A 21,132-nucleotide genomic window follows, 5' to 3' on the forward strand; every position below is an offset into this window, starting at 1 on the left:
ATGGCGACAGGAAAAGGCAAATAACCAAGAGCAATTCATATTAAAAGTCTAAAATCTAAATATGAAATTATGAAAGTTCATTGCATTCCTTTAACTTAAATTGTAAGTCTCCTTTAAGTTTCTCAGTTCAAGTAAATCTGTAACATAGGCAGAGCAACGCTTCTTATGGAAAAGTGAAGATCAAAATCTGGAACATTCCCCATCAGTTATGTACTTTTCCCCCATTTCCCCCCACATTTTTCTAGCTGTAACCTCCCATTATCTGCAGTAAATTTCACTGTGGTGTAATGCCTGCATTTACTAGGCTGTCAAAGTCTGTGCTTTTCCAAAACACACAAAATCAGGCATGTGCTTCTTTTCACCTCTGAGAGTTGTGTTGTGCACAATGGTTTTCCTCAGCATAGTTTAAAACCCACCAGTCTTAACCTCAGATGGCATGCCCGAGGACCACCAACAGTCCTTCACCAATTTGTATTGCACTCGAACATGGCGAGCGCTTCCTCAAACAGGCATGCTTCAATCTGGGAAACAAAGCATGCAAACAACAATAAAAAGCACACTGACCCTAAACTTTTAAACAGAAGTGTATATCCTGTAGATCGCAGTCTAAACACATTTTATGCTATTTTCATACAGTGGGTAAATAATCACATTTTGTTGCTTTACAGCCTGAAATGAAGACGGACACAGTTTTTGTTTTATCCAACTATATGTACTCCGTGCAACTTATGACATCCAAGTGAAAGATAGAACACCAACATGATAGAAAAAAACATTTCTTATTATCTGTGTGTTGTACTGAAAGCCCCTTTCTTCTGGAAACTACTAAATTGAGCAAGATGCATTCACTCACATTCGTACGATTCATCACTTTAGTTTCCTTTCCTGAACGGGGCATGTGTGTTGTTAGGTCACTGCTCCACCCAGACTATAATAGTAAGAATGGACTAAAATAGAAGTGTTGTGTGTGTGTGTGTGTGTGTGTGTGTGTGTTACAGTCCTGATGACATTGGGAGCTGCTGGTATATCCTGCTGTCTGGCTCAGTCTTTATAAAGGAATCCATGTTTCTGCCCCGCAGCAGGTATGATTGCGTTCGGTTTGCCCCATTGTATCCTCTCTGTGTCCTGTTCCGTGTTTTGTGTGATGTATGTGGTTTTATTTCAGTTTTGGTAAGCGTTCTGCGGGTAGTTTGCGTCGTGGTTGTGAGTGTATCGTCCTCGAGGCTTCTGAGATGATTGTGGTGAGTTATTTGTGAAGTAAGCCATGTTTCATTCAGTTAGAGGAGGATACGGTTATACACTATCTGTCTCTCTCAGGTGGACTACGTGGATGACAACGATGAGTATTTCCAAAGACAAGCATCTCATCGTCAGTCCAGGAGAAGATTCCGGAAGATAAACCAGTGCGGAGAGCGACAGACTATCATTGATACGGTCGATCATTATCCAGTCAGCAAGCCCCCTCTGCCTCCAGGACAACACTCGGTCCGTTCACACACAGATTTTTCGATCACATTATGTTAAATTGCAGTCACATTAGTGAAATTTGCAATAGTTTGATTTATTTTTCATTTAATATTTTGTTACCTTGTTTTTACAGAATGGAAATTAGTTTGAGACATCATGCAAAATAGTAAAACCAACATGAAAAAGAATTGTGATAAAATCATGAATAATTTGTTTTCATCTATTGTGAAGCGTCACTGTATTTTGTCGTCAGATTAACCCATGGATTGTGTATTAATGTGTTTTTAATTTTCTCTTGCTGCAGGAATGCTCCAAATCCCAGGTAATTTACTTTTTAATACTAATATTTACTTCAGTGCTGCTTTGTGTGCATTATTATTATTATTATTATTATTTTTTGATGAAACACTGTCAGCTATATTGTGTTAAGTAAACTATAGGTTGGTTCCCTCAAAAGGGGCAAAGGTTTGCACATTGTTCCCGCATAGACACAACTTGTAAAAAATGTCTACATTTTTTGCACTTTATTGTCATGTAAAGTGCATGTTAAGAACAGGTGTAAACCTTAATGCATATCTCGGCTGGCCGCTTGTGATCAGAACACTACAAACACATCAAATTCAGCAGGTGGAAGCTGCCTGTAAAGCATGTTACTCTCTATAGAGCTCAATCTATAGAGGTTTCGGATCAAAGCCATAGTCTTGGCAAATCTACTCTGGTAAAAGCTTCTTATCTTCTTTTCAGTCACTCTCAGTTTCTCCCTTGTGACGCTTTGAGCATTTAGTCTCTTTGCATGAGTTTTTTTTATTATCCTCTGACTTGTCATGGACCTGATTGACAGCAGGAAGGCGGGATTTTGACAGATGTATGTGGCATCCTGATTGTTCAGTGAGCTGTCAATCATTGCATGCTTGTCTTGGTGACTGGTTTAGTATGGCAGTGGGTGTCAACCCGCCCCCCTCTTGATAATCCCATGATCTCCCATTGGGGTGTGTGTGTGTGTGTGAATGGGACGGAGGGGAAGGGTCTGATGAAACCTCCCTCTGTTAGAGTGCTGTCTGTTACTGTGCTGATGGGCAGATTACAGTAGAGAGGGATGCTGTCTCTGACAGAGTGCTTTGGGGAGAGAGATATTTGAAGGTTTAATAGATGCGGTTAGAGCAGTGTGCTACAGAAAGAGACTGAAGATGTTTTAGAGGTAAGCACACAGGATGGTAGGGCATTCAGTATTGCAGGCTATGAGACAGCTAGTCCGGTCTCGTGGCTATGGAGTCAGGGGACATCAGACCAGGACTGTGAGTATCTCTCTCTCTCTCTCTCTCTCTCTCTCTCGAAACACAAAAGCCTTGTGGACTACATGCATAACTCTTTTACAACAACAGGCTAAACAAAAGCATGCATTAGTTAATTGTAAATAAACATGATGTGCATGCATTCTTTGTTTGGCTATGCATGCTTCATTTTGTAAAGTATTAGGGAGGAGTTGAATTTAATGAGTGGACTTTAATTTTGGCATTGACAGTGTCCAAGCAGAAAAGTATTATTTTCGATATGCAATTTCTAAGTGAACAATAATATCAGAATTACAGTTTTGTTGTGCAAACTCAGTTTGATTTTATTGAAATCCTAATTAATTTTGAATAAATAATAGTATTTAAATTATTGGATGTATGTACAATTATGTGCATGATTCTAGTTACATTTATAATTAAATGTTTAATGAATTCAGTTAAGTTATAAATTCACATACTTTTGTTTCTGGCTTTGTTGTGCAATCTAAATTAAATTTAAAATTGATAATTTATTTTTCGGAAGTTCTATTCACATTGTTAATCTTCATAATTTAGTTTCTGGTTATGCTATACAATTTAATTTGATTTTTACTTTTTTAAATATGTTTTTGAAGTTGTTGTTTTTTTTCTTTTTATTGATATTTAATAGGTCATGTCAAATTAGTGGTTTGTTGAGTTTCTGAGTTGCGTGAGTGTATTCTACATGTGATTTTGTTGTAGGGTCACTGTATGTAGGCCATCTGATTTAGGACATCAGAACATGAACCCATCAACATTACTGTAGGAAGCCTCAGGGTATGCTGTACAGTAGGATGTTGGTGTGTGTGCTCGCTGGTCTAATCATTACTTTAGTTTATTCATTAAAGAAAGCTTCAGTCATTATTCCATACAGTAGTTTACTTTTTGGATCTTTTTGTGGTGCTGTGTGTTTTGTCTGTATCAAGGAATTGTGGTAACTACCGAGCCTGGATAGGGTAGGTATGTGCCAAACTGCTAGCAATAATACTTCATTTTGTGTTTATTTTTTTCAACCAATGATTGAAATGACTCGTGGATGGATTATTAAATCTTTAAAATGCCACCATTCAGCTGAACTTGTGAGTGTGTGTGTGTGTGTGTGTGTGTGAGAACAGATCATCCATTGCACTAAAGAATAATTGTGCTGACACTAACGCAGGGTTTAAAATTAATCCTTGGTTTCCTGATGAACTAGAAGTTGAAAAAAAGCTATGTTTGCACAAATGATCCCAAGCTTGTGCCAGGAAAGAGTTATCGTATTTTTCTGCATATAACATGACTTTTGAAGCAATAACAACAGCGTCTTGTAATGTGACATGCAACACTCCAGATTAAACTATATTAAACATGCACTATGATCATAATCATATTTATTGAAGTCTACATGGAATATTTGTACTTTAAAAAATTAATTTGTCACTGCAGGACAATTTAAATGAACTAAAAAGTGTTTAAAATGTGAAAAAAGAAAATGCTGACCAGTTACACACACACACACACACACACACACACACACACACATATATATATATATATTCTTATTTGTTTATTTATCCCTCTTTTTATAATGGTATATGTATGTCTCTTGCAGCTTCCTACCGACATCTCAAAGCCACACCCCTCTGACAGTTGCCACTCCCATATCACTTCCAGCCAATCACGTTCCAGCATCGCCAGTGATTCAGGAAGTAGCAGCCTATCAGATATTTACCAGGTGATAAGAGACGCTCAGAGTTTATATCAGGAAGCAATCTCCTTACACGCTCCACAACAGTAGCGCATCCCGACAGATTTATTGTGAACATCTGGGACACACGCGCTCGCACACATTGAAATCCTGTCCCCCCGCCCTCCTCTGTGGTCCATCTGTCACCTCTCCATAACCTACTCGTGTCAGTCCTCAAGCGCACATACCTTGTGATCCTCAGATCAGCATTACACATGCACACACAAACATCCACCGCGTGTACAAACACAGCCAGCTCAGAGTCACAAGGTCTCTGGAAACAGAAATGCGGGTCACAAAGGCTGCAGATGTCTACGAACGTCATCATTCTGAACTCACATGTTTTCTCTCACAGGCCACTGAGAGTGAATGTGGAGACATGGATCTGAGCGGGCTTCCTGAAACAGCAGTGGACACAGATGAGGACGATGATGATGAAGACGTAGGGAGGGGATCGGACCCTCTTATGAGTCGAGATATTGTGAGAGACTGTCTGGAGAAAGATCCTATGGACCGTACAGATGATGACATTGGTACACTTAAGTTCTTCGATGTTGTTCGATGATGCTACTGTCATTTTTACTTTCATTTACGCTTTCACTTTTATTTTCTCTTTCCGTGTACAGAGCAGTTGTTGGAGTTTGTGCAGCAGCTTCCGGCTTTTGCCAGTCTGAGTGTTTCGGTGAGGAGAGAGCTGTGTGCCGTCATGGTGTTTGCAGTCGTGGAACGGGCCAGAACCATCGTACTCAACCACGGGGAAGAGGTGAGACGGGACCCATCACAGCATTTCAACTCTTTATATGTGTTCAGCTGATAACTGGCACTTATGTGTGTGTGTGTGTGTGTTTAAGCTGGACTCATGGTCAGTCATTCTGAATGGAGCAGTTGAGGTGACCTACCCAGACGGCGGCAGTGAGAGTGTGTGTATGGGTGGAAGTTTTGGTGTCTCCCCTTCTATGGAGAAACAGCTGATGACTGGAGTCATGAGGACCAAAGTGGATGATTGTCAGGTGAGAGGATGATCATTACTAATCATTAGGCCTGTTTTTTTAGTTGAAGCATGTTTTAATTTGAACCAGCTCCTCACGACTACATCACATTATAAACGAGAAGCTGCAAAAGACACAGGCGCAAGTGGGATGTACAAAACATGGTGGCATAAATATTGAATTAAATATTAAAGGGTCGGTATATTGCGTCACCAAAAATGATTAAGGTCATGTATATTTATTGCGCGATAAGTCGGTATATTGTATATAGTGACAGGCCTACTAATCATCCAATAGCTCATTTGTCAATAAACCGAATCTAGATTTTCTAGTATTTTGGTTTAGAAATGCAAATCGAAAATCTCCTATTCGATGATAATGTATCAAATAACAAGCCTTATTTCTAATGCAAATTGTGCATAAAATTATGAGACGCCAGTTAACATCATTATGTGTGTGTGTGTGTGTAGTTTGTGTGTATTGCGCACGAGGAATACTGCTCCATTCTGAATCAGGTTGAGCAGAACACACAGCGAGTGGAGGAGGAAGGAGAAATCGTCATGGTGAAAGAACACAGAGAACTCGACCGGACGGGAACCCGCAAGGGACACATTGTTGTTAAGGTATAACCGTCTTTTGGAAAAATCTTACTTGAAAAATTTTTTTTTTAAATCCACTGAATTTTGCATCTGATGTATACTTTTTTTAGGGCACTGCTGAGAGGCTGATGCAGCACTTAGTGGAGGACCATTCAGTTGTCGACCCCACATATATCGAGGACTTCCTGTTGACCTATCGTACCTTCCTGCCCAGTCCTCTGATTTTGGGACAGAGACTTCTGGACTGGTTTAATGACTCCAGTTACCGGGATAAGGTAGTGTGACTGACTTTAAACACGTATAAATCTTCAGCTGGACGGGACTCAGAGTTCTTCTCTCTCTCTCTTTTAATCAGGTGACCCGAGTTGTGTTGTTATGGGTCAACAATCACTTCAGTGACTTCGAAGGAGATCCTGATATGAGCAGTTTTTTGGAGGAGTTCCAGAGCAATCTGGAAAGAGAGGTATGAAGTGCATACACTTGTCACTTATTCAGTTGTCATATTATCATCCTTATTAACTTCCTCTATTTATCCGAACAGAAAATGACGGGTCAGTTGCGGTTACTTAACATAGCATGTGCTGCTAAAGCCAAACCCAGAGTGATTACCATAAATAGGCCTGCTCGAGAGATGCCCCTCCCCTTCACTCTCATTGGAGGAGCTGAACGAGGAACACGCCTCTTTATCAGCGGCGTGGAAGTCGGTAGCAAAGCAGAAGAGGCGGGGCTTAAACGTGGAGACCAGGTAACACCTTTCGAACCTCAGTATAAATATGAAGCATATTCTTTGACAGTTTTTTTCTTTCTCTTCTAATCTTTTTGACACTCGGGCAGATATTGGAGGTGAACGGGCAGACGTTTGAGAATGTGCAGTTGCCCAAAGCAGTAGAAATCCTCAGGAACAACACACAGCTCTGTATGAGTGTCAAAACCAACCTCCTGGGTAAGATTTCCCGCTAGGATACACCTTCCAATACACACAGGCTGGGGATAAATATCTCTAATTTTTGTATTTTCCTTTACTCGCTTCACTCCTCTCAGTTTTCAAGGAGTTGGTGGCCAGGGTGGCAGAGGAAAGGAAAAACGGCATTCCTCATCTTCCAAAGATTGGTGACGGGAAGAAAAACAGCCGTTATTCTGTAGCTGAACTTGCCGCTGATTCGGATCTAATAGGTCAAGAAAAAGTCAACAGGAAGGTTAAAGCACATACAGTGGGCGGCCGAAACAAACTCATGAAGATTCTAGACAAGACACGCATGAGCATCCTACCTCAGAAACCTTACAGGTACACAAGACCCTGACGAAGAAAAGACATCAGTACGGATCTTGTCGTGTGTTAGTGATAAGTTCATAAACCGAAGGGGGTTATAGCTTTATTTCACATCCACTCCTTTTGAATTGTCTGGGAGATTCTGGTGTAATGTTGACCTCCCATAGAGTCATGCTGAGTCATTGTGCTTCTGTTGTGTAGTGACCTCGGGTTAGGGCAGACTCAGGATGACAGCATTGTGGGATTACGGCAGAACAAACAGACTCCGCCCACTATGGCTGTTAGTGGAAATCTCTCATCCAGTAACCCTGACCTGGCTCCAGGCCAACAACGCATCATCGACTACAGTACACAACCACCAGGTAATTGCACAGGATATATATATGTGTGTGTGTGTGTGTGGGGTGGGGGGGATGTGTGTGTAGTTTGTATATATGCATATTGATGTTAGAAGTAAAATCAGTGTTGTTGTTTTTTTCAGTTTCTTAAGCTGCAAGTAATGAGCAATTAATCGCAACAGGAAAATTTGTTACCGGCATATCCCTAGTGGCGACCCTATATAATGGCCATTTTATTAATAAAAGTGCATGGTGTCATATCTCTGACTGTCATTGTTAAGTGTTATGTTAGGTCAGATTTGTTACTTTCAATCGTTTAAATCAAAAAGCATAAAATAAATACATAAATACTAAAATAAATAAATAAAAGTGCAGGCCAGTGCTGACAACAAGCTTCTGTGTTTCTATGTTTTCTGTGAGAGCACAGCGCAATCTGCGATCTTCTCTCTCTCTCTCTCTCTCTCTCTCTCTCTCTCTTTCTCTCTGTGCTGCTTTTTGTGTTCCCGCTTTCCTTCTGTTATATTTGTGCCCTTGTACTAACGATCCACAACCCTCTGCTTGCTCGCAGCACCTGGATTTACTCGTGAGTATTTGTGCTCAGCTGTGGTTCTGCTCTTCTTTTAGACACCTCTTGTCTAGTTCCACTCGTCTCTAGAAAGCTGTTCCTCTTCATAGACACCTGTCTAACGTAATTGCCCGTCTAGTTTTATCTGGTTGACTGATTTTCTTTCTCTCTTATCTGCTGATTGTTTCAGTTCTGTATAGTATTGTTCTTGTACATAAATGAGTCATTTTTGAGTCAGTGGCAATGTTTTCACGCTGATGGCATCACCATGTGGATCAGACTCTCATTTTCTTGAAAGTAAAAAAGGGGTTTAAATGTGTTGTTTTTGCCAATAGACTGTGTTTTGGCAAGCCTGACTGACTCCCTGCGTCAGATTAAACAAGATTTAAGGCTGTGGGTCTGTATATTAATATAATTTGTGCCATCTGCTAAACATGCCACTGGGCCAAGTCCTGTAGTTGAATTAGCTTTGCCTTTTTCAAACTTTGATTGATGCACTACTCTTACTGCTTTGTCTTTTTATGTAATTTTACTTGGTTTATGTTGCTTCTGTTCATGGTTACCATTTCTGAAAGTAAACACTGCCTCTCATCATTTTCAATTATGCATTACAAGTTCTAAAGTAGTTGTTTAAGTATAGAGTAATGAAAATATGAGAGTTAAAAAAAAGTATCTTATGCTCATTAAGGCTGCATTTATTTGATCAAAATTTTTTTAAAACAAAATAATGGTTTCTATTTCAATATCCTTTAAAATAGTATTTATTTATGTGATGCAAAGCTGAATTTCCATCAGCCATTACTCCAGTATGAAGTGTCACATGATCCTTAAGAAATCATTTTAATATGCTGATTTATTATTAGAATTATCAGTCTTGGCAACAGTTGTGCTCCCAGATATTTTTTGGGGGGGGGGGGGGGGGGGGAACTGCGATATCTTTTCAGGATTCTTTGATGAATAAAACTGTAAAAAGAACAGCATTTATTCAAAATATAAATATTTTCTAATAAATATAAATCTTTGCTATCACTCCTTAACAATTCAACACATCCTTGCTGTATAAAAGTTTAAATTTAAAAAAATAGAAAGAAAGATTTAAAATTTACTGAACCCAAACTTTTGAACTGTAGTGTATATTGTTAGAAAAGATTTATATTTTAAAGAAATGCTCTTCTTTTTAACATGGTTTTATTCATCAAAGAATCCTGAAAAAAGTATCACATATTCCCCAAAAAATATTATGTAGCACAACAGTTTCAACACTGATAATAAATCAGCATATTAGAATGATTTCTGATGAATCATGTGACACTGAAGACTGGAGCAATGATTAATTTTTATTTTTATTTTGCGTCATAATAATATTTCCGAATATAATTATTTTTTCCTGTATTTTTGATCAAATAAAAGCATCCTTGATGAGCAGAATAAAACTCCTGTAAAAAACATAAAAAATAATTCTGATCCCAAACGTTTAATTGCTAGTGTATATGTCACTATACAACTGTCCAGTTTAAGATGTACATATTTTATTTCTCATTAGTGCCAGTCTGCTTGGTCTGGGTCTCCGTGTTAACATCTCTGTCTTTATTATTAGGGTTCCTTTCATCTCTTTTCATTTTAATGTTTGAATATACTTCTAGAAGTTGCATGTAATCTGAGCGATGCAGGAATGTTTGGATCCTAGTTCTGATTGAGGTTTACGTACCAGTATCCAGTTATTTTATGGTTTGTTTGTGTTTCCATTTATAGAATTGCAAGACCAGGTGTTGCGTGTTTTTAAGGCGGACCAGCAAAGTCGTTACTTACTGATCAATAAGGACACCACAGCAAGAGAAGCGGCCAATCAGGCGATGCGAGAGTTTGGCTTGACGGCGAGTCCTGAAGCCTATTCGCTCTGCGAGGTGTCAGTCACCCAGGAGGGAGTTATCAAACAGAGACGGCTGCCTGATCAGCTCTCTAAACTGGCCGACAGGATACAGCTGAGTGCCAGGTTTGGTCTTGAGCTCAATTTAAGAAATTAATTTTGTGACTTCGTTTCATATGTGAAGATCTGCTTCTCTGTCAGGTACTATCTGAAGAGCAACATGGAGACCGAGACGCTGTGTTCAGATGTGGAGGCCCAGGAGATGCAGCGGGAGTCTGTGGTCCCTCTGTTATCCTTGAGCTCTATGGAAATAGCCAATCAGCTGTCAGCGCGCAACTATCTGCGCTTCTCTGGCATTGAACCGACGGATTACATCACTGACCTCTTCAAGCTCCGCCCACAAGAGCCTCCCACCAACCTGCGCAACTTTGAGGATCTTGTGAACCAGGAGACCTTCTGGGTCGCCACAGAGGTAGTACAGGAAGCCAACCTGGCCAAAAGAGTGAAGATCATCAAGCACTTTATAAAGATTGCCCTTCACTGCCGTGACTGCAAGAACTTCAACTCTATGTTTGCCATAATCAGGTAGAGTTTGTGTGTCTGTTAGTGTTATCATGATTCCTTGATTGTTTCACAGTGTAACACAGAGTAGTGTTGTGATTCCAGTCATGTTGCTTGGATGCATCGTCATTGCTGGGGCTTCAGTTTACATTGCCACGACCATTTACATAATAATAATGATAATGATAAAAAATGTGTTCTTATTTGTTATTGTTGTTGATGTGGAAAATTAAAATGATTAATATTAATTAATTTTAAAACAAATAAAATATGAATATTAAACTAATACTATTAAATTATTATTAATTATTTATAAATATTTATTTATTATAAAAATGTGTTTTATGGTATGATGCCAAGTAGTGTTGCGATTGTTTGGATGTATTATTATTATTATTATTGCTGGGGCAGTTTACATGGTAAAGGCTATTTACACTATAATAATAATAATAATTACTGTTTTCTCATATGTTATTGTTATTGATGTAAAAAATAAAAAATATTCATTAAATTTTATATATATATATATATATATATATATATATATATATATATATATAGATATATATCTATATATATATATATATATAGATATATATATATATATATATATATATATATATATATATGTATGCATTATAAGAGTTATTGCGGGGCTTTAGTTTACATTGTCAAGACCATTTACACCAATAATAATAAAAATAATAATTACTGTGTTATCATATGTTATTGTTATTGATGTGGAAAATATATATATATATATATAATTAAATAATTATTATTTATAAATATTTATGTATTATAAAAATTAGTTTCGTGGTACGATGCAAATTAGTGTTGTGATGCCAATCTTATTGTTTGGATGTAGTATTATTATTATTATTATTATTGATGGGGCTTTAGTTTACATCGTCAAGACCATTTACACACCAATAATAATGTTGTTTTTTATTTATTTATTATTTTTAAAACAATTATTGTGATGATATAATTGCATTATTTATAAAAAATATTTGTTGATATATTACTGTATAATAATAAATATTTGATGTATTATACAAAATTATGATAGATTATTTAATTTTGCATTTTCAGAAAACTGATTTAAGAACAGCACTGTCAAAACTAGAATTGAGTTATGTCTACAATAATAAAAAACAACAACAATACTTTATAGGGATGTAATCCTTTTTAAATTTGTGCTTCTCACCAGACAAACATGACAATGTGCTTTTGTTCCTTGCATAATTTGTCAAGTTTGTTCCTGTTAATGCTTGGAATTGTCCTTTTTCTCTTCACTATGTGGTTTCCTAAATGCATCTCTTTTGCAGTGGGTTCAATCTAGCTCCTGTCTCTCGGCTGCGATCCACATGGGAACGGTTGCCTGGAAAATATGAGAAGCTTTTGGCAGAATTACAAGACGTTTTCGACCCTTCTCGCAACATGGCCAAATACCGCAACCTCCTCAACAAACACAACCTGCAGCCGCCCGTCATCCCTCTGTTTCCTGTCATTAAGAAAGACCTCACTTTCCTCCACGAGGGTGACTTGCCCCTTTCTCTTATCCTTGTTGCCTCATAATTTTACATTTGGTTTGAAGGTGAAATAGGAATCTGTTAAACGTGCGTGTGCTTATAGGGAACAACTCCAAGGTGGACGGTCTGGTGAATTTTGAAAAGCTGAGGATGATTGCACGAGAGATCCGACACGTGGTTCGAATGGCTTCCATCACCATGGACCCTGCATTGCTTTTTAAGACCAGGTACACCTACAAAGTGTAAACTTATTCAGCAAATATATTTCATACACATGAACTGACAACATCAATAAAACCTTGAGATAAAAGCATAGTTACACAACCATAACTTACTGAGCTGCGTCACTACCTGTAAAGGAAATGCAACCTTATTAGTGGCCAATTCGAAATGCACTACACGGGCAAGTGCATGCATCACAAATAGTGCTCCACACAGTGACATAATATACATGCATAATGCATTTTCTTTATTGAACTGAAAGCAAGCTAGTCTCTTGCACAATGTGGTGTGTATCCATCGCTGATGAGTTTCTGCTCTCAGTCATTTGTGTGCTTGGTGTCTTACTGGACGTCTTGTTTTGCTCTGTGGGCTTCACTATCTAAGCACTAGTGTGTTTTTGTCTCCTCTTACTCAGTCTCTTAATTTTCTTGTTCTTTGGCTCTTCGTGGCTCTCTGTTTTAGGAAGAAAAAGTGGAGAAGTCTTGGGTAAGTGGGTCTGCTACTGTCTTTCTCTCTTTCACTTTTTCTGTTAACTGTCATGTACTAAACCACACTAACACTTCCTTTGGTAGTCGAAGTTGTTTTAGTTGCACAGCGTATGTGAAATCACATCTTTGACTTCCTTCTCCTAAATTCTCATTGTCGTCTTCTAGAAAGGCATGAATAGTTGTTATGAATGTTTTCTACATGGTTGGATAAATGTATTTTTGCTAAAGTAGGAACAGGCATCGAATAATATTGTAGAAGAGTAATTTTTTTATTTATTTACACGTTACATTTTCAGTACCAGTTTAAAATGCTTTAACTAAAAAAAATGCATTAATGAAAACTTCAATATAAAATAAAATGCACACATCTGCGGCTTGAATAAAAAATGCATGTATAATCTAATTATATGCATAAAAGGGGGTATCAAAAAATAGGCAGTTCTGCCAGCACAGTGGTTGGCAATAAAAAAAAAATATATAAAATATAATAATAGTTTTGTTTTCTTTTCTTTTTTTTTTTATATAAAGTAAAAAAAAAAATACTTTTGTAAATATTTTGATTTGTTGTTTCATTAGCTGACTGCTTAGTTGCAGAATGAGTACCTGATTTCTGATCTCTACTTTCTATACACATAGTTCATTATTTTGTAGATGTCTAAAACAGTCACTCATCTCAATTCCTTTCTTTCTGCATGTTAAAAGTGGCTATATTAGTTCCCCAGCATTATTCTGATTTTACATAAGTGTCCTGCGAACTTGTTCAATAATGACCTGTTGCCTTTAGGGTTCACTGTGTCTTTCGTTTCTGATGTGTGTATTAGGTCTCTAAGTCAGGTGAGCAGCTCTTCTCTCTCTGACATCGGAACGATGGGCGGGAAGAGGAAGGGGAGGCGGAGCTCTTTTCTCAGCACTAAGAAGCTGTACGAGGTGGAGATGATGAGCAGACGCGTTCGGCAGTACCTGGACACACACACACATGAGAGTGATGAAGACAAGCTCCAAAAACTCTCTCTGCAGTGTGAACCTGCCAACAACTCCAGTGAGTCACACACACATTTGTAGAAGACTCTCACCTTGCCTTTTTACTTTCATTGATTGAAATGTGTAATATCAAAAGTATTGTATAGGGCTTATTGCTTTTATAAAACAGTATTCGTCCACCAAACAATGTAGTTCCTCAAATGTAAACAAAGGTGTGTGTTTGTAGAGTAATTAAAAAAACTTAAAATAGCTTCAGATGTGGCTCAGCCAATCAGAATCCAGGACCGGAACTATCCGTTTTATCCACCTTTTTCCTGACATAAAAATGGGTGCCGCCGTTTGTAAATTCTATGTAAATTCTCATTTGCGTCCAGCTATTTTTAGATGTACAAAACAGTTTGTTTTGCTGTTTGATATTGACAATTGATGTGTCCTATCATATTATTTAAAACTGTTATCTTAATTAAGAAAACACTGGTTTGTACTGCAAACAGTTTTAGCGTTTACAGCACGTTGTTATTTTCCTCGTTAATGAACTAAAGCAATAATGAAACGGAAATCTCACCCATAGGCAAACATCCATGTTGAGTAAAAAAGTATAATTCTCCCATCCTCGCGAAATATTTTAAACAACACGTAAAAATAGTACAACAACTTACCTTTACTAAACCATTGTTTCGTCCACGATAAATATCGGCCGATAATTAATACGCATCTCATCGATAAAGCCAGTTCTCTAATCATTTATCAATGGCTCTATGTAGTAACAGCTGCTCTATGTGAAATCATGCACCTGATGGAATTTACCGCTGATCAGAGAACCGGCTTTACTGCCAAGATGTGCATTAATTATCGGCCGATATTTATCCTGCACCCTTAATTAATAATAGAAGTTCTAAAAATTTACCTGATTGAAGGATTCTCCAAAATATTGATGCTACATTAAAATAATATAATCAGAATTAGCAACTTAGAATTACAAAAGAACCACCTATTTTTCATACGTTTTGTTACTTTTTGTATTTATTTTGTTAATTGTTACACATAATAGTAATAGTTGAATGTGTTTGCTTGTGGTTTCAGTGCTGAAGAACTCCAGCGAGAGGAAGCGAGTGGATGTATCTCCTGTCGGTCAGAGAAGCACCACTCCGCAGCAAACGAATGGAAATCATGGACGCAGGAAATCTCTTGGCAAAGAGTTACCGCCATTTGGTAAGAGCTATACCTGTCCGAATGATCTGGGATCTGATCTGAAGTCTTGTTTGTAGTGAGATGAGGTTTTTGTGTCTGTAGGTGCCCAGTCTCCTCAGTCTCTCCATAAGATATTGTCTCTCTCAGAAGAGGGGCGGGACAGACACCGAAAGCCGCCTGAGGACAGCCGGTTTCTGCTCTCCTCTCCACGCACCTCACCTCGCAGCACACCTAGAAAAGGTATCTACTGATCATGTCTAATTGAAGAATATTGGGTAGCACGCTGTTTTGATGTTTTTACTATAATAACTAGGTACTAAACCCGAATGTAACCTAACCTTAACCGTATTAATCCAAGTTGTTTCTTAAATATCAATTAATATTGAAATTGATATCTGTGTGTAATAATGTTGTAATAATTCGTTTGAGTTTTTGATGCAGTGATTGCCGTTTCTGTTTACTGTTTAAAGGTAACTGCATTGTCTGTTTTAAAATGGTATAAAGTCGGTGACGTTTTTGTTAACTTAGCATATAATATGTAAATATTGTACCAAGTTAATAGCGGCTGATCATGTTGACATGAAATTGTTAGATTCTGTTTGGGGCATCTATAGTATGTTGGTAATGTAGTTTCCATTTTTTTTGTTTTTCATTTAAAATGATTTACTTATGATCATCGTATCTCAAATTTAATATGGCATTATTATCTCATTTTATTTGATTATTATGCAAAACTAAATAGTATACATGCATATTTATAATAGAGTTTGTTTGTGTTTTGTAATGAGTGATGTTTAATTTCCAAGGAATGCGTATTGTAAAGCGGTCATAAGATGCGATTTAAAAAAATTTCCTTTCTCTTTGGAGTGATACAAGCTCTTTGTGCATGAAGAAGATCTGTGAAGTTGCAAAGACTAAAGTCTCAAATCCAAAGAGATATGTTTTATCAAAGTTAAGACTTTGCCACGCCCCCTAAAATGCCTGGTTTAAACACGCCCCACATATCTACATCACTATGTGGAAATATTTGCATTATCAAAGACATTACTAACTGTCTTTACAGTATGTTTTTTTTTTAAATGAAGCTTGCGATTATGCAAAGGGGCTTTACATTTCCGACGAGTGCCTGCGGTGTTCGGCCAATCACAATGCACCGAGTCAGTTGGCCAATCAGAGCAGACTGTGCTTGTCGGAAGGAGGGACTTTGTAGAAAATGATGCGTTTGAGAGAGGCGGGGCATAGATGATCTACAATAATGTACAGTATTTTAAAAATAATGTGTTTTTTGAACACTAAAGCATGTCAACATATTAGGTTATACCAAATACACAAAATAATGATGTTTAAAGAAGCATCATATGACCCCTTTAGTACATTTGTGTTTTTACGCATTTGTTGAATGAAATTTTAGAAATTGAAAACCAATTAATCAGGAATCAGATCAGTTCAAAATTAATTCTTATTCAAATTTCTAAAGAGTTAGACATTTTCAGAAGTATTTAATAGTTTGGTCATTTATACTTGTGTTTCTCATAGGCCCACGGTTAGTGGTGAGTGATGCACCGGATAAGTTGAGTTTGTTAAGCTCCTCCTCCTCTGACCTCATCATGGTTGATGACCACAGGCACGCTCAACCCCATACGCTTACACACCCACTCAGCACGCGTAGAGCTGAACCCGACCAGATAAGCCTCGGGTAAGGGCTTTTATATACATAAAAGAAGTATATAACCAAGTAAATACAATTGGTCTCATACTTTATTTCTGTATTTCTTTCTCTCAGATCCTACTCCTTGACTCCGGATCAGTGTGACCGTGCATCGCTGGACGCAGCAGACAGCGGCCGTGGAAGCTGGACGTCCTGCTCCAGTGGGTCACATGACAACATCCAGAGCATTCCACAGCGTGTGGGTTATTATGACAACCGCAGCTGGGAGACGCTGTCAGATGGGATGGGACGGAGTCACATGACCACACCCACCGGTCATTGGGGCGATGAATTGGAAGGAGACACGGGAACGATAAAACGCAGAGGTGGAAAAGACGAGACTCCAAACACAAACAAGAATGCTGCGAGTCGGAGAGAGGGTCGTTTTAGAGAGCTGCCGCCCACACCACCTGGTTATACTGCGCTGTCATTGGCTGAGGCGGACAGCCACAGTCATGCGCATGGGCGACGCCCACCAGACTACACAGCGGCTCTGCAGAGATCTCGATTCCTTAAAAGGTCATGTGATCCTCCTCCACACCCATCCAGTAGACTGCCAGCATACAACCACTGCCAGTCACCACCACGACCACAACCTGAGGGTGAGTATATGATCACAAAAAAATGAATAAGTGTTCCTGTGGCTCAGTGGTAGAGCATTGCATCAGTAGAAGGTTGTGGGTTTGATTCCCAGGGAACACATGTTGAATACACTGTAAGTCGCTTTGGATAAAAGTGTCTGCTAAAAGCATACATTTAATTTAATTTAGTAAACTTTAAAAAAAAAATCAAAAACCAGAACTAACTGTTGTATTGTTAAAATCTGCTAGAGAAAGGCCGATAATCTATTTGACACTGATATCAATATTCATGCATTTGTTTTAAAAGCATATGTAATGTTTATACTGATGCGAGTTGGTTGTCAATTGTTGCTTTTCCTTACTACTGCGTTATTTGTTTCATCTTGCCATAAAAATAGCAATAGATGCTGGTATGGAAATAAAAATAAATCAGTTCATACATTTATTTAATTTGTTGTTTGGATAGTCATTCAACTTATTGCATAAAAGCCAAGAAAGAAATATGTAGATGAACAGTCTAAAATTTTGTAGAGTAAAATTGTGGTTATTCATATTGTGATTTTATTGTTGTAGTTATGATAATCATGAAAAACAATTTAAAAGCAGTTTTAATTTTAATATTACAGTTTTAGTATTTTGTTGTGTTTTTGTCTTTTTTATTTTTTCTAAATGCATATTGATACAGTTTTTTAATCAATTTTAATTTCAGTTCTTATATATATATATATATATTTCTTTTAAGAAAATTTTTGAAAGAGAGAAAAAAAAATTATATTATTTTTTAAGTAAAAATTTATTTAATTTCAATTGTAATGTCAATTGTTTTGTGTTTTATGGTTTTAATTTAAGTTTTGGTTTAAATATATTAACAGTAATAATTTTCTGGAAATAAGCTGAGGTCTTTTTTTGTCTTTTTTCCTCTGCAGAGAATGAGCAAATATCTGCAGTTTAATAAGAGACCCTTCATATATCTCTGTCCCAAAGTTTGACAACATCCATAAGACAGCTGATATTTAAACGTGGTCATGGACTGAACTACAGCAATGCATCGTGGACTTTCATGAGATCACTGTAAAAGAGGAGAGGAGACGAGAAAAATGTTGGCACTTTTAACACAAGTTCTTCAAATAGACTATTGCATAATGAAATCAAACTCCTAGAGAGATGAGAGTTGTTACACGTGATGCAATATCAGTGTTACAAAACCAAGGAAAACAGTATTATTCCATTTGAAGTTTTAATCACGTGTTACAGAAACTGTGTGTTGTGTGTGTGAGAAATCAATCACAGAAAGAGATGAAGAGCGAAAGAAAAGACTGACTCCTCTCACCAACCTCAGACGTCTTCTCTGCGCTGATATCAGTGTTTAATGTTACTCAACATGCCTTTTCTTATCTGATCATGTTCTTAAAACTTTCCAGATGTGTTCACAAGTTTCAGTTTGAAAAGATTTTATGTTTTGTATTTTTATTTAATTATATCTGTCAGTACCATTGTCTTTAGTTATTTCAATGTATGACACAAATCATGAATTGTTGCGCACATTTTCAGAAGCAAGAGATTGTAGTCAAGAATATATAAATTATAGTTGTAACGTACAGTATTGTTCAAAATAATAGCAGTACAATGTGACTAACCAGAATAATCAAGGTTTTTCGTATATTTTTTTTATTGCTACGTGGCAAACAAGTTACCAGTAGGTTCAGTAGATTCTCAGAAAACAAATGAGACCCAGCATTCATGATATGCACGCTCTTAAGGCTGTGCAATTGGGCAATTAGTTGAATTAGTTGAAAGGGGTGTGTTCAAAAAAATAGCAGTGTGGCATTCAATCACTGAGGTCATCAATTTTGTGAAGAAACAGGTGTGAATCAGGTGGCCCCTATTTAAGGATGAAGCCAACACTTGTTGAACATGCATTTGAAAGCTGAGGAAAATGGGTCGTTCAAGACATTGTTCAGAAGAACAGCGTACTTTGATTAAAAAGTTGATTAGAGAGGGGAAAACCTATAAAGAGGTGCAAAAAATGATAGGCTGTTCAGCTAAAATGATCTCCAATGCCTTAAAATGGAGAGCAAAACCAGAGAGACGTGGAAGAAAACGGAAGACAACCATCAAAATGGATAGAAGAATAACCAGAATGGCAAAGGCTCAGCCAATGATCACCTCCAGGATGATCAAAGACAGTCTGGAGTTACCTGTAAGTACTGTGACAGTTAGAAGACGTCTGTGTGAAGCTAATCTATTTTCAAGAATCCCCCGCAAAGTCCCTCTGTTAAAAAAAAGGCATGTGCAGAAGAGGTTACAATTTGCCAAAGAACACATCAACTGGCCTAAAGAGAAATGGAGGAACATTTTGTGGACTGATGAGAGTAAAATTGTTCTTTTTGGGTCCAAGGGCCACAGGCAGTTTGTGAGACGACCCCCAAACTCTGAATTCAAGCCACAGTACACAGTGAAGACAGTGAAGCATGGAGGTGCAAGCATCATGATATGGGCATGTTTCTCCTACTATGGTGTTGGGCCTATTTATCGCATACCAGGGATCATGGATCAGTTTGCATATGTTAAAATACTTGAAGAGGTCATGTTGCCCTATGCTGAAGAGGACATGCCCTTGAAATGGTTGTTTCAACAAGACAATGACCCAAAACACACTAGTAAACGGGCAAAGTCTTGGTTCCAAACCAACAAAATTAATGTTATGGAGTGGCCAGCCCAATCTCCAGACCTTAATCCAATTGAGAACTTGTGGGGTGATATCAAAAATGCTGTTTCTGAAGCAAAACCAAGAAATGTGAATGAATTGTGGAATGTTGTTAAAGAATCATGGAGTGGAATAACAGCTGAGAGGTGCCACAAGTTGGTTGACTCCATGCCACACAGATGTCAAGCAGTTTTAAAAAACTGTGGTCGTACAACTAAATATTAGTTTAGTGATTCACAGGATTGCTAAATCCCAGAAAAAAAAAATGTTTGTACAAAATAGTTTTGAGTTTGTACAGTCAAAGGTAGACACTGCTATTTTTTTGAACACACCCCTTTCAACTAATTGCCCAATTGCACAGCCTTAAGAGCGTGCATATCATGAATGCTGGGTCTTGTTTGTTTTCTGACAATCTACTGAACCTACTGGTAACTTGTTTGCCACGTAGCAATAAAAAATATACTAAAAACCTTGATTATTCTGGTTAGTCACATTGTACTGCTATTATTTTGAACAAAACTGTAGATGATAAGTGGTTTGAAATGGTCAGTAAACAGTATATTTTGCTTAAAATGTCGTGCTTTTGTGATAGCTCAAATGTATCCCTTATAGCTCCTGTGTTTCTACCCAGACAGATCTAGAAGAATCACATGTATCTCTACGTCTTTTACAAAGACAACTGGCAAAGTCTGTAGCTACTTTTGTATTTTTAATATAGCTATTGTAAATATTGGTTATATTTTGTTAAAGATTTCAGAGACCTATTCTGTTTATTGGCTGCAATTCTCCAACAAATGACTGAGGGAAAATAAACAGTAGCAAAGAAATCTCATGTCTCATTTCTCCATTTTTGTTACTTTGGATGCTTGATTAATGTTGCATTTCAGATGAACCTATTCAATGTTTTCTGATTGGCAAACAAGTTTGATTTTCTCTGCCAGTGTTGAGCGTGTTTGGACATCTTATGCATGGTAGTTGAAATTTAATGTTTAATGAACAAGGTTTTTTTTTTTTGCAATAACAGTGA

At 37.5% G+C, this 21,132-nt stretch overlaps 1 protein-coding gene across 2 annotated transcripts in view; it reads left to right on the plus strand.

The window, feature by feature from the left end:
- The window catches only part of LOC127960013 (rap guanine nucleotide exchange factor 2), a 31,854-nt gene extending 12,856 nt beyond the window's left edge, over positions 1-18,998 (plus strand). The window contains exons 4-29 of one of the 2 annotated variants that reach the window (XM_052559575.1): positions 999-1,082; positions 1,166-1,241; positions 1,318-1,485; positions 1,772-1,789; positions 4,369-4,491; positions 4,859-5,036; positions 5,130-5,266; positions 5,355-5,513; positions 5,963-6,115; positions 6,202-6,366; positions 6,447-6,554; positions 6,633-6,836; positions 6,926-7,034; positions 7,133-7,376; positions 7,563-7,723; positions 10,017-10,257; positions 10,333-10,716; positions 12,024-12,235; positions 12,331-12,454; positions 12,912-12,935; positions 13,759-13,976; positions 15,002-15,130; positions 15,212-15,349; positions 16,646-16,805; positions 16,893-17,419; positions 18,325-18,998. In XM_052559575.1, coding sequence (XP_052415535.1) covers positions 999-1,082; positions 1,166-1,241; positions 1,318-1,485; positions 1,772-1,789; positions 4,369-4,491; positions 4,859-5,036; positions 5,130-5,266; positions 5,355-5,513; positions 5,963-6,115; positions 6,202-6,366; positions 6,447-6,554; positions 6,633-6,836; positions 6,926-7,034; positions 7,133-7,376; positions 7,563-7,723; positions 10,017-10,257; positions 10,333-10,716; positions 12,024-12,235; positions 12,331-12,454; positions 12,912-12,935; positions 13,759-13,976; positions 15,002-15,130; positions 15,212-15,349; positions 16,646-16,805; positions 16,893-17,419; positions 18,325-18,350 — 4,270 coding nt within the window. In that variant the 3' untranslated portion in view covers positions 18,351-18,998. The remainder of the gene's footprint in view (positions 1-998; positions 1,083-1,165; positions 1,242-1,317; positions 1,486-1,771; positions 1,790-4,368; positions 4,492-4,858; positions 5,037-5,129; positions 5,267-5,354; positions 5,514-5,962; positions 6,116-6,201; positions 6,367-6,446; positions 6,555-6,632; positions 6,837-6,925; positions 7,035-7,132; positions 7,377-7,562; positions 7,724-10,016; positions 10,258-10,332; positions 10,717-12,023; positions 12,236-12,330; positions 12,455-12,911; positions 12,936-13,758; positions 13,977-15,001; positions 15,131-15,211; positions 15,350-16,645; positions 16,806-16,892; positions 17,420-18,324) is intronic. The other variant, XM_052559644.1, reaches the window with a different exon arrangement.
- Positions 18,999-21,132: the final 2,134 nt, after the last annotated feature.

The sequence above is a fragment of the Carassius gibelio genome, chromosome A1 (genome assembly GCF_023724105.1).
Source record: "Carassius gibelio isolate Cgi1373 ecotype wild population from Czech Republic chromosome A1, carGib1.2-hapl.c, whole genome shotgun sequence".
Lineage (NCBI taxonomy): Eukaryota > Metazoa > Chordata > Actinopteri > Cypriniformes > Cyprinidae > Carassius > Carassius gibelio.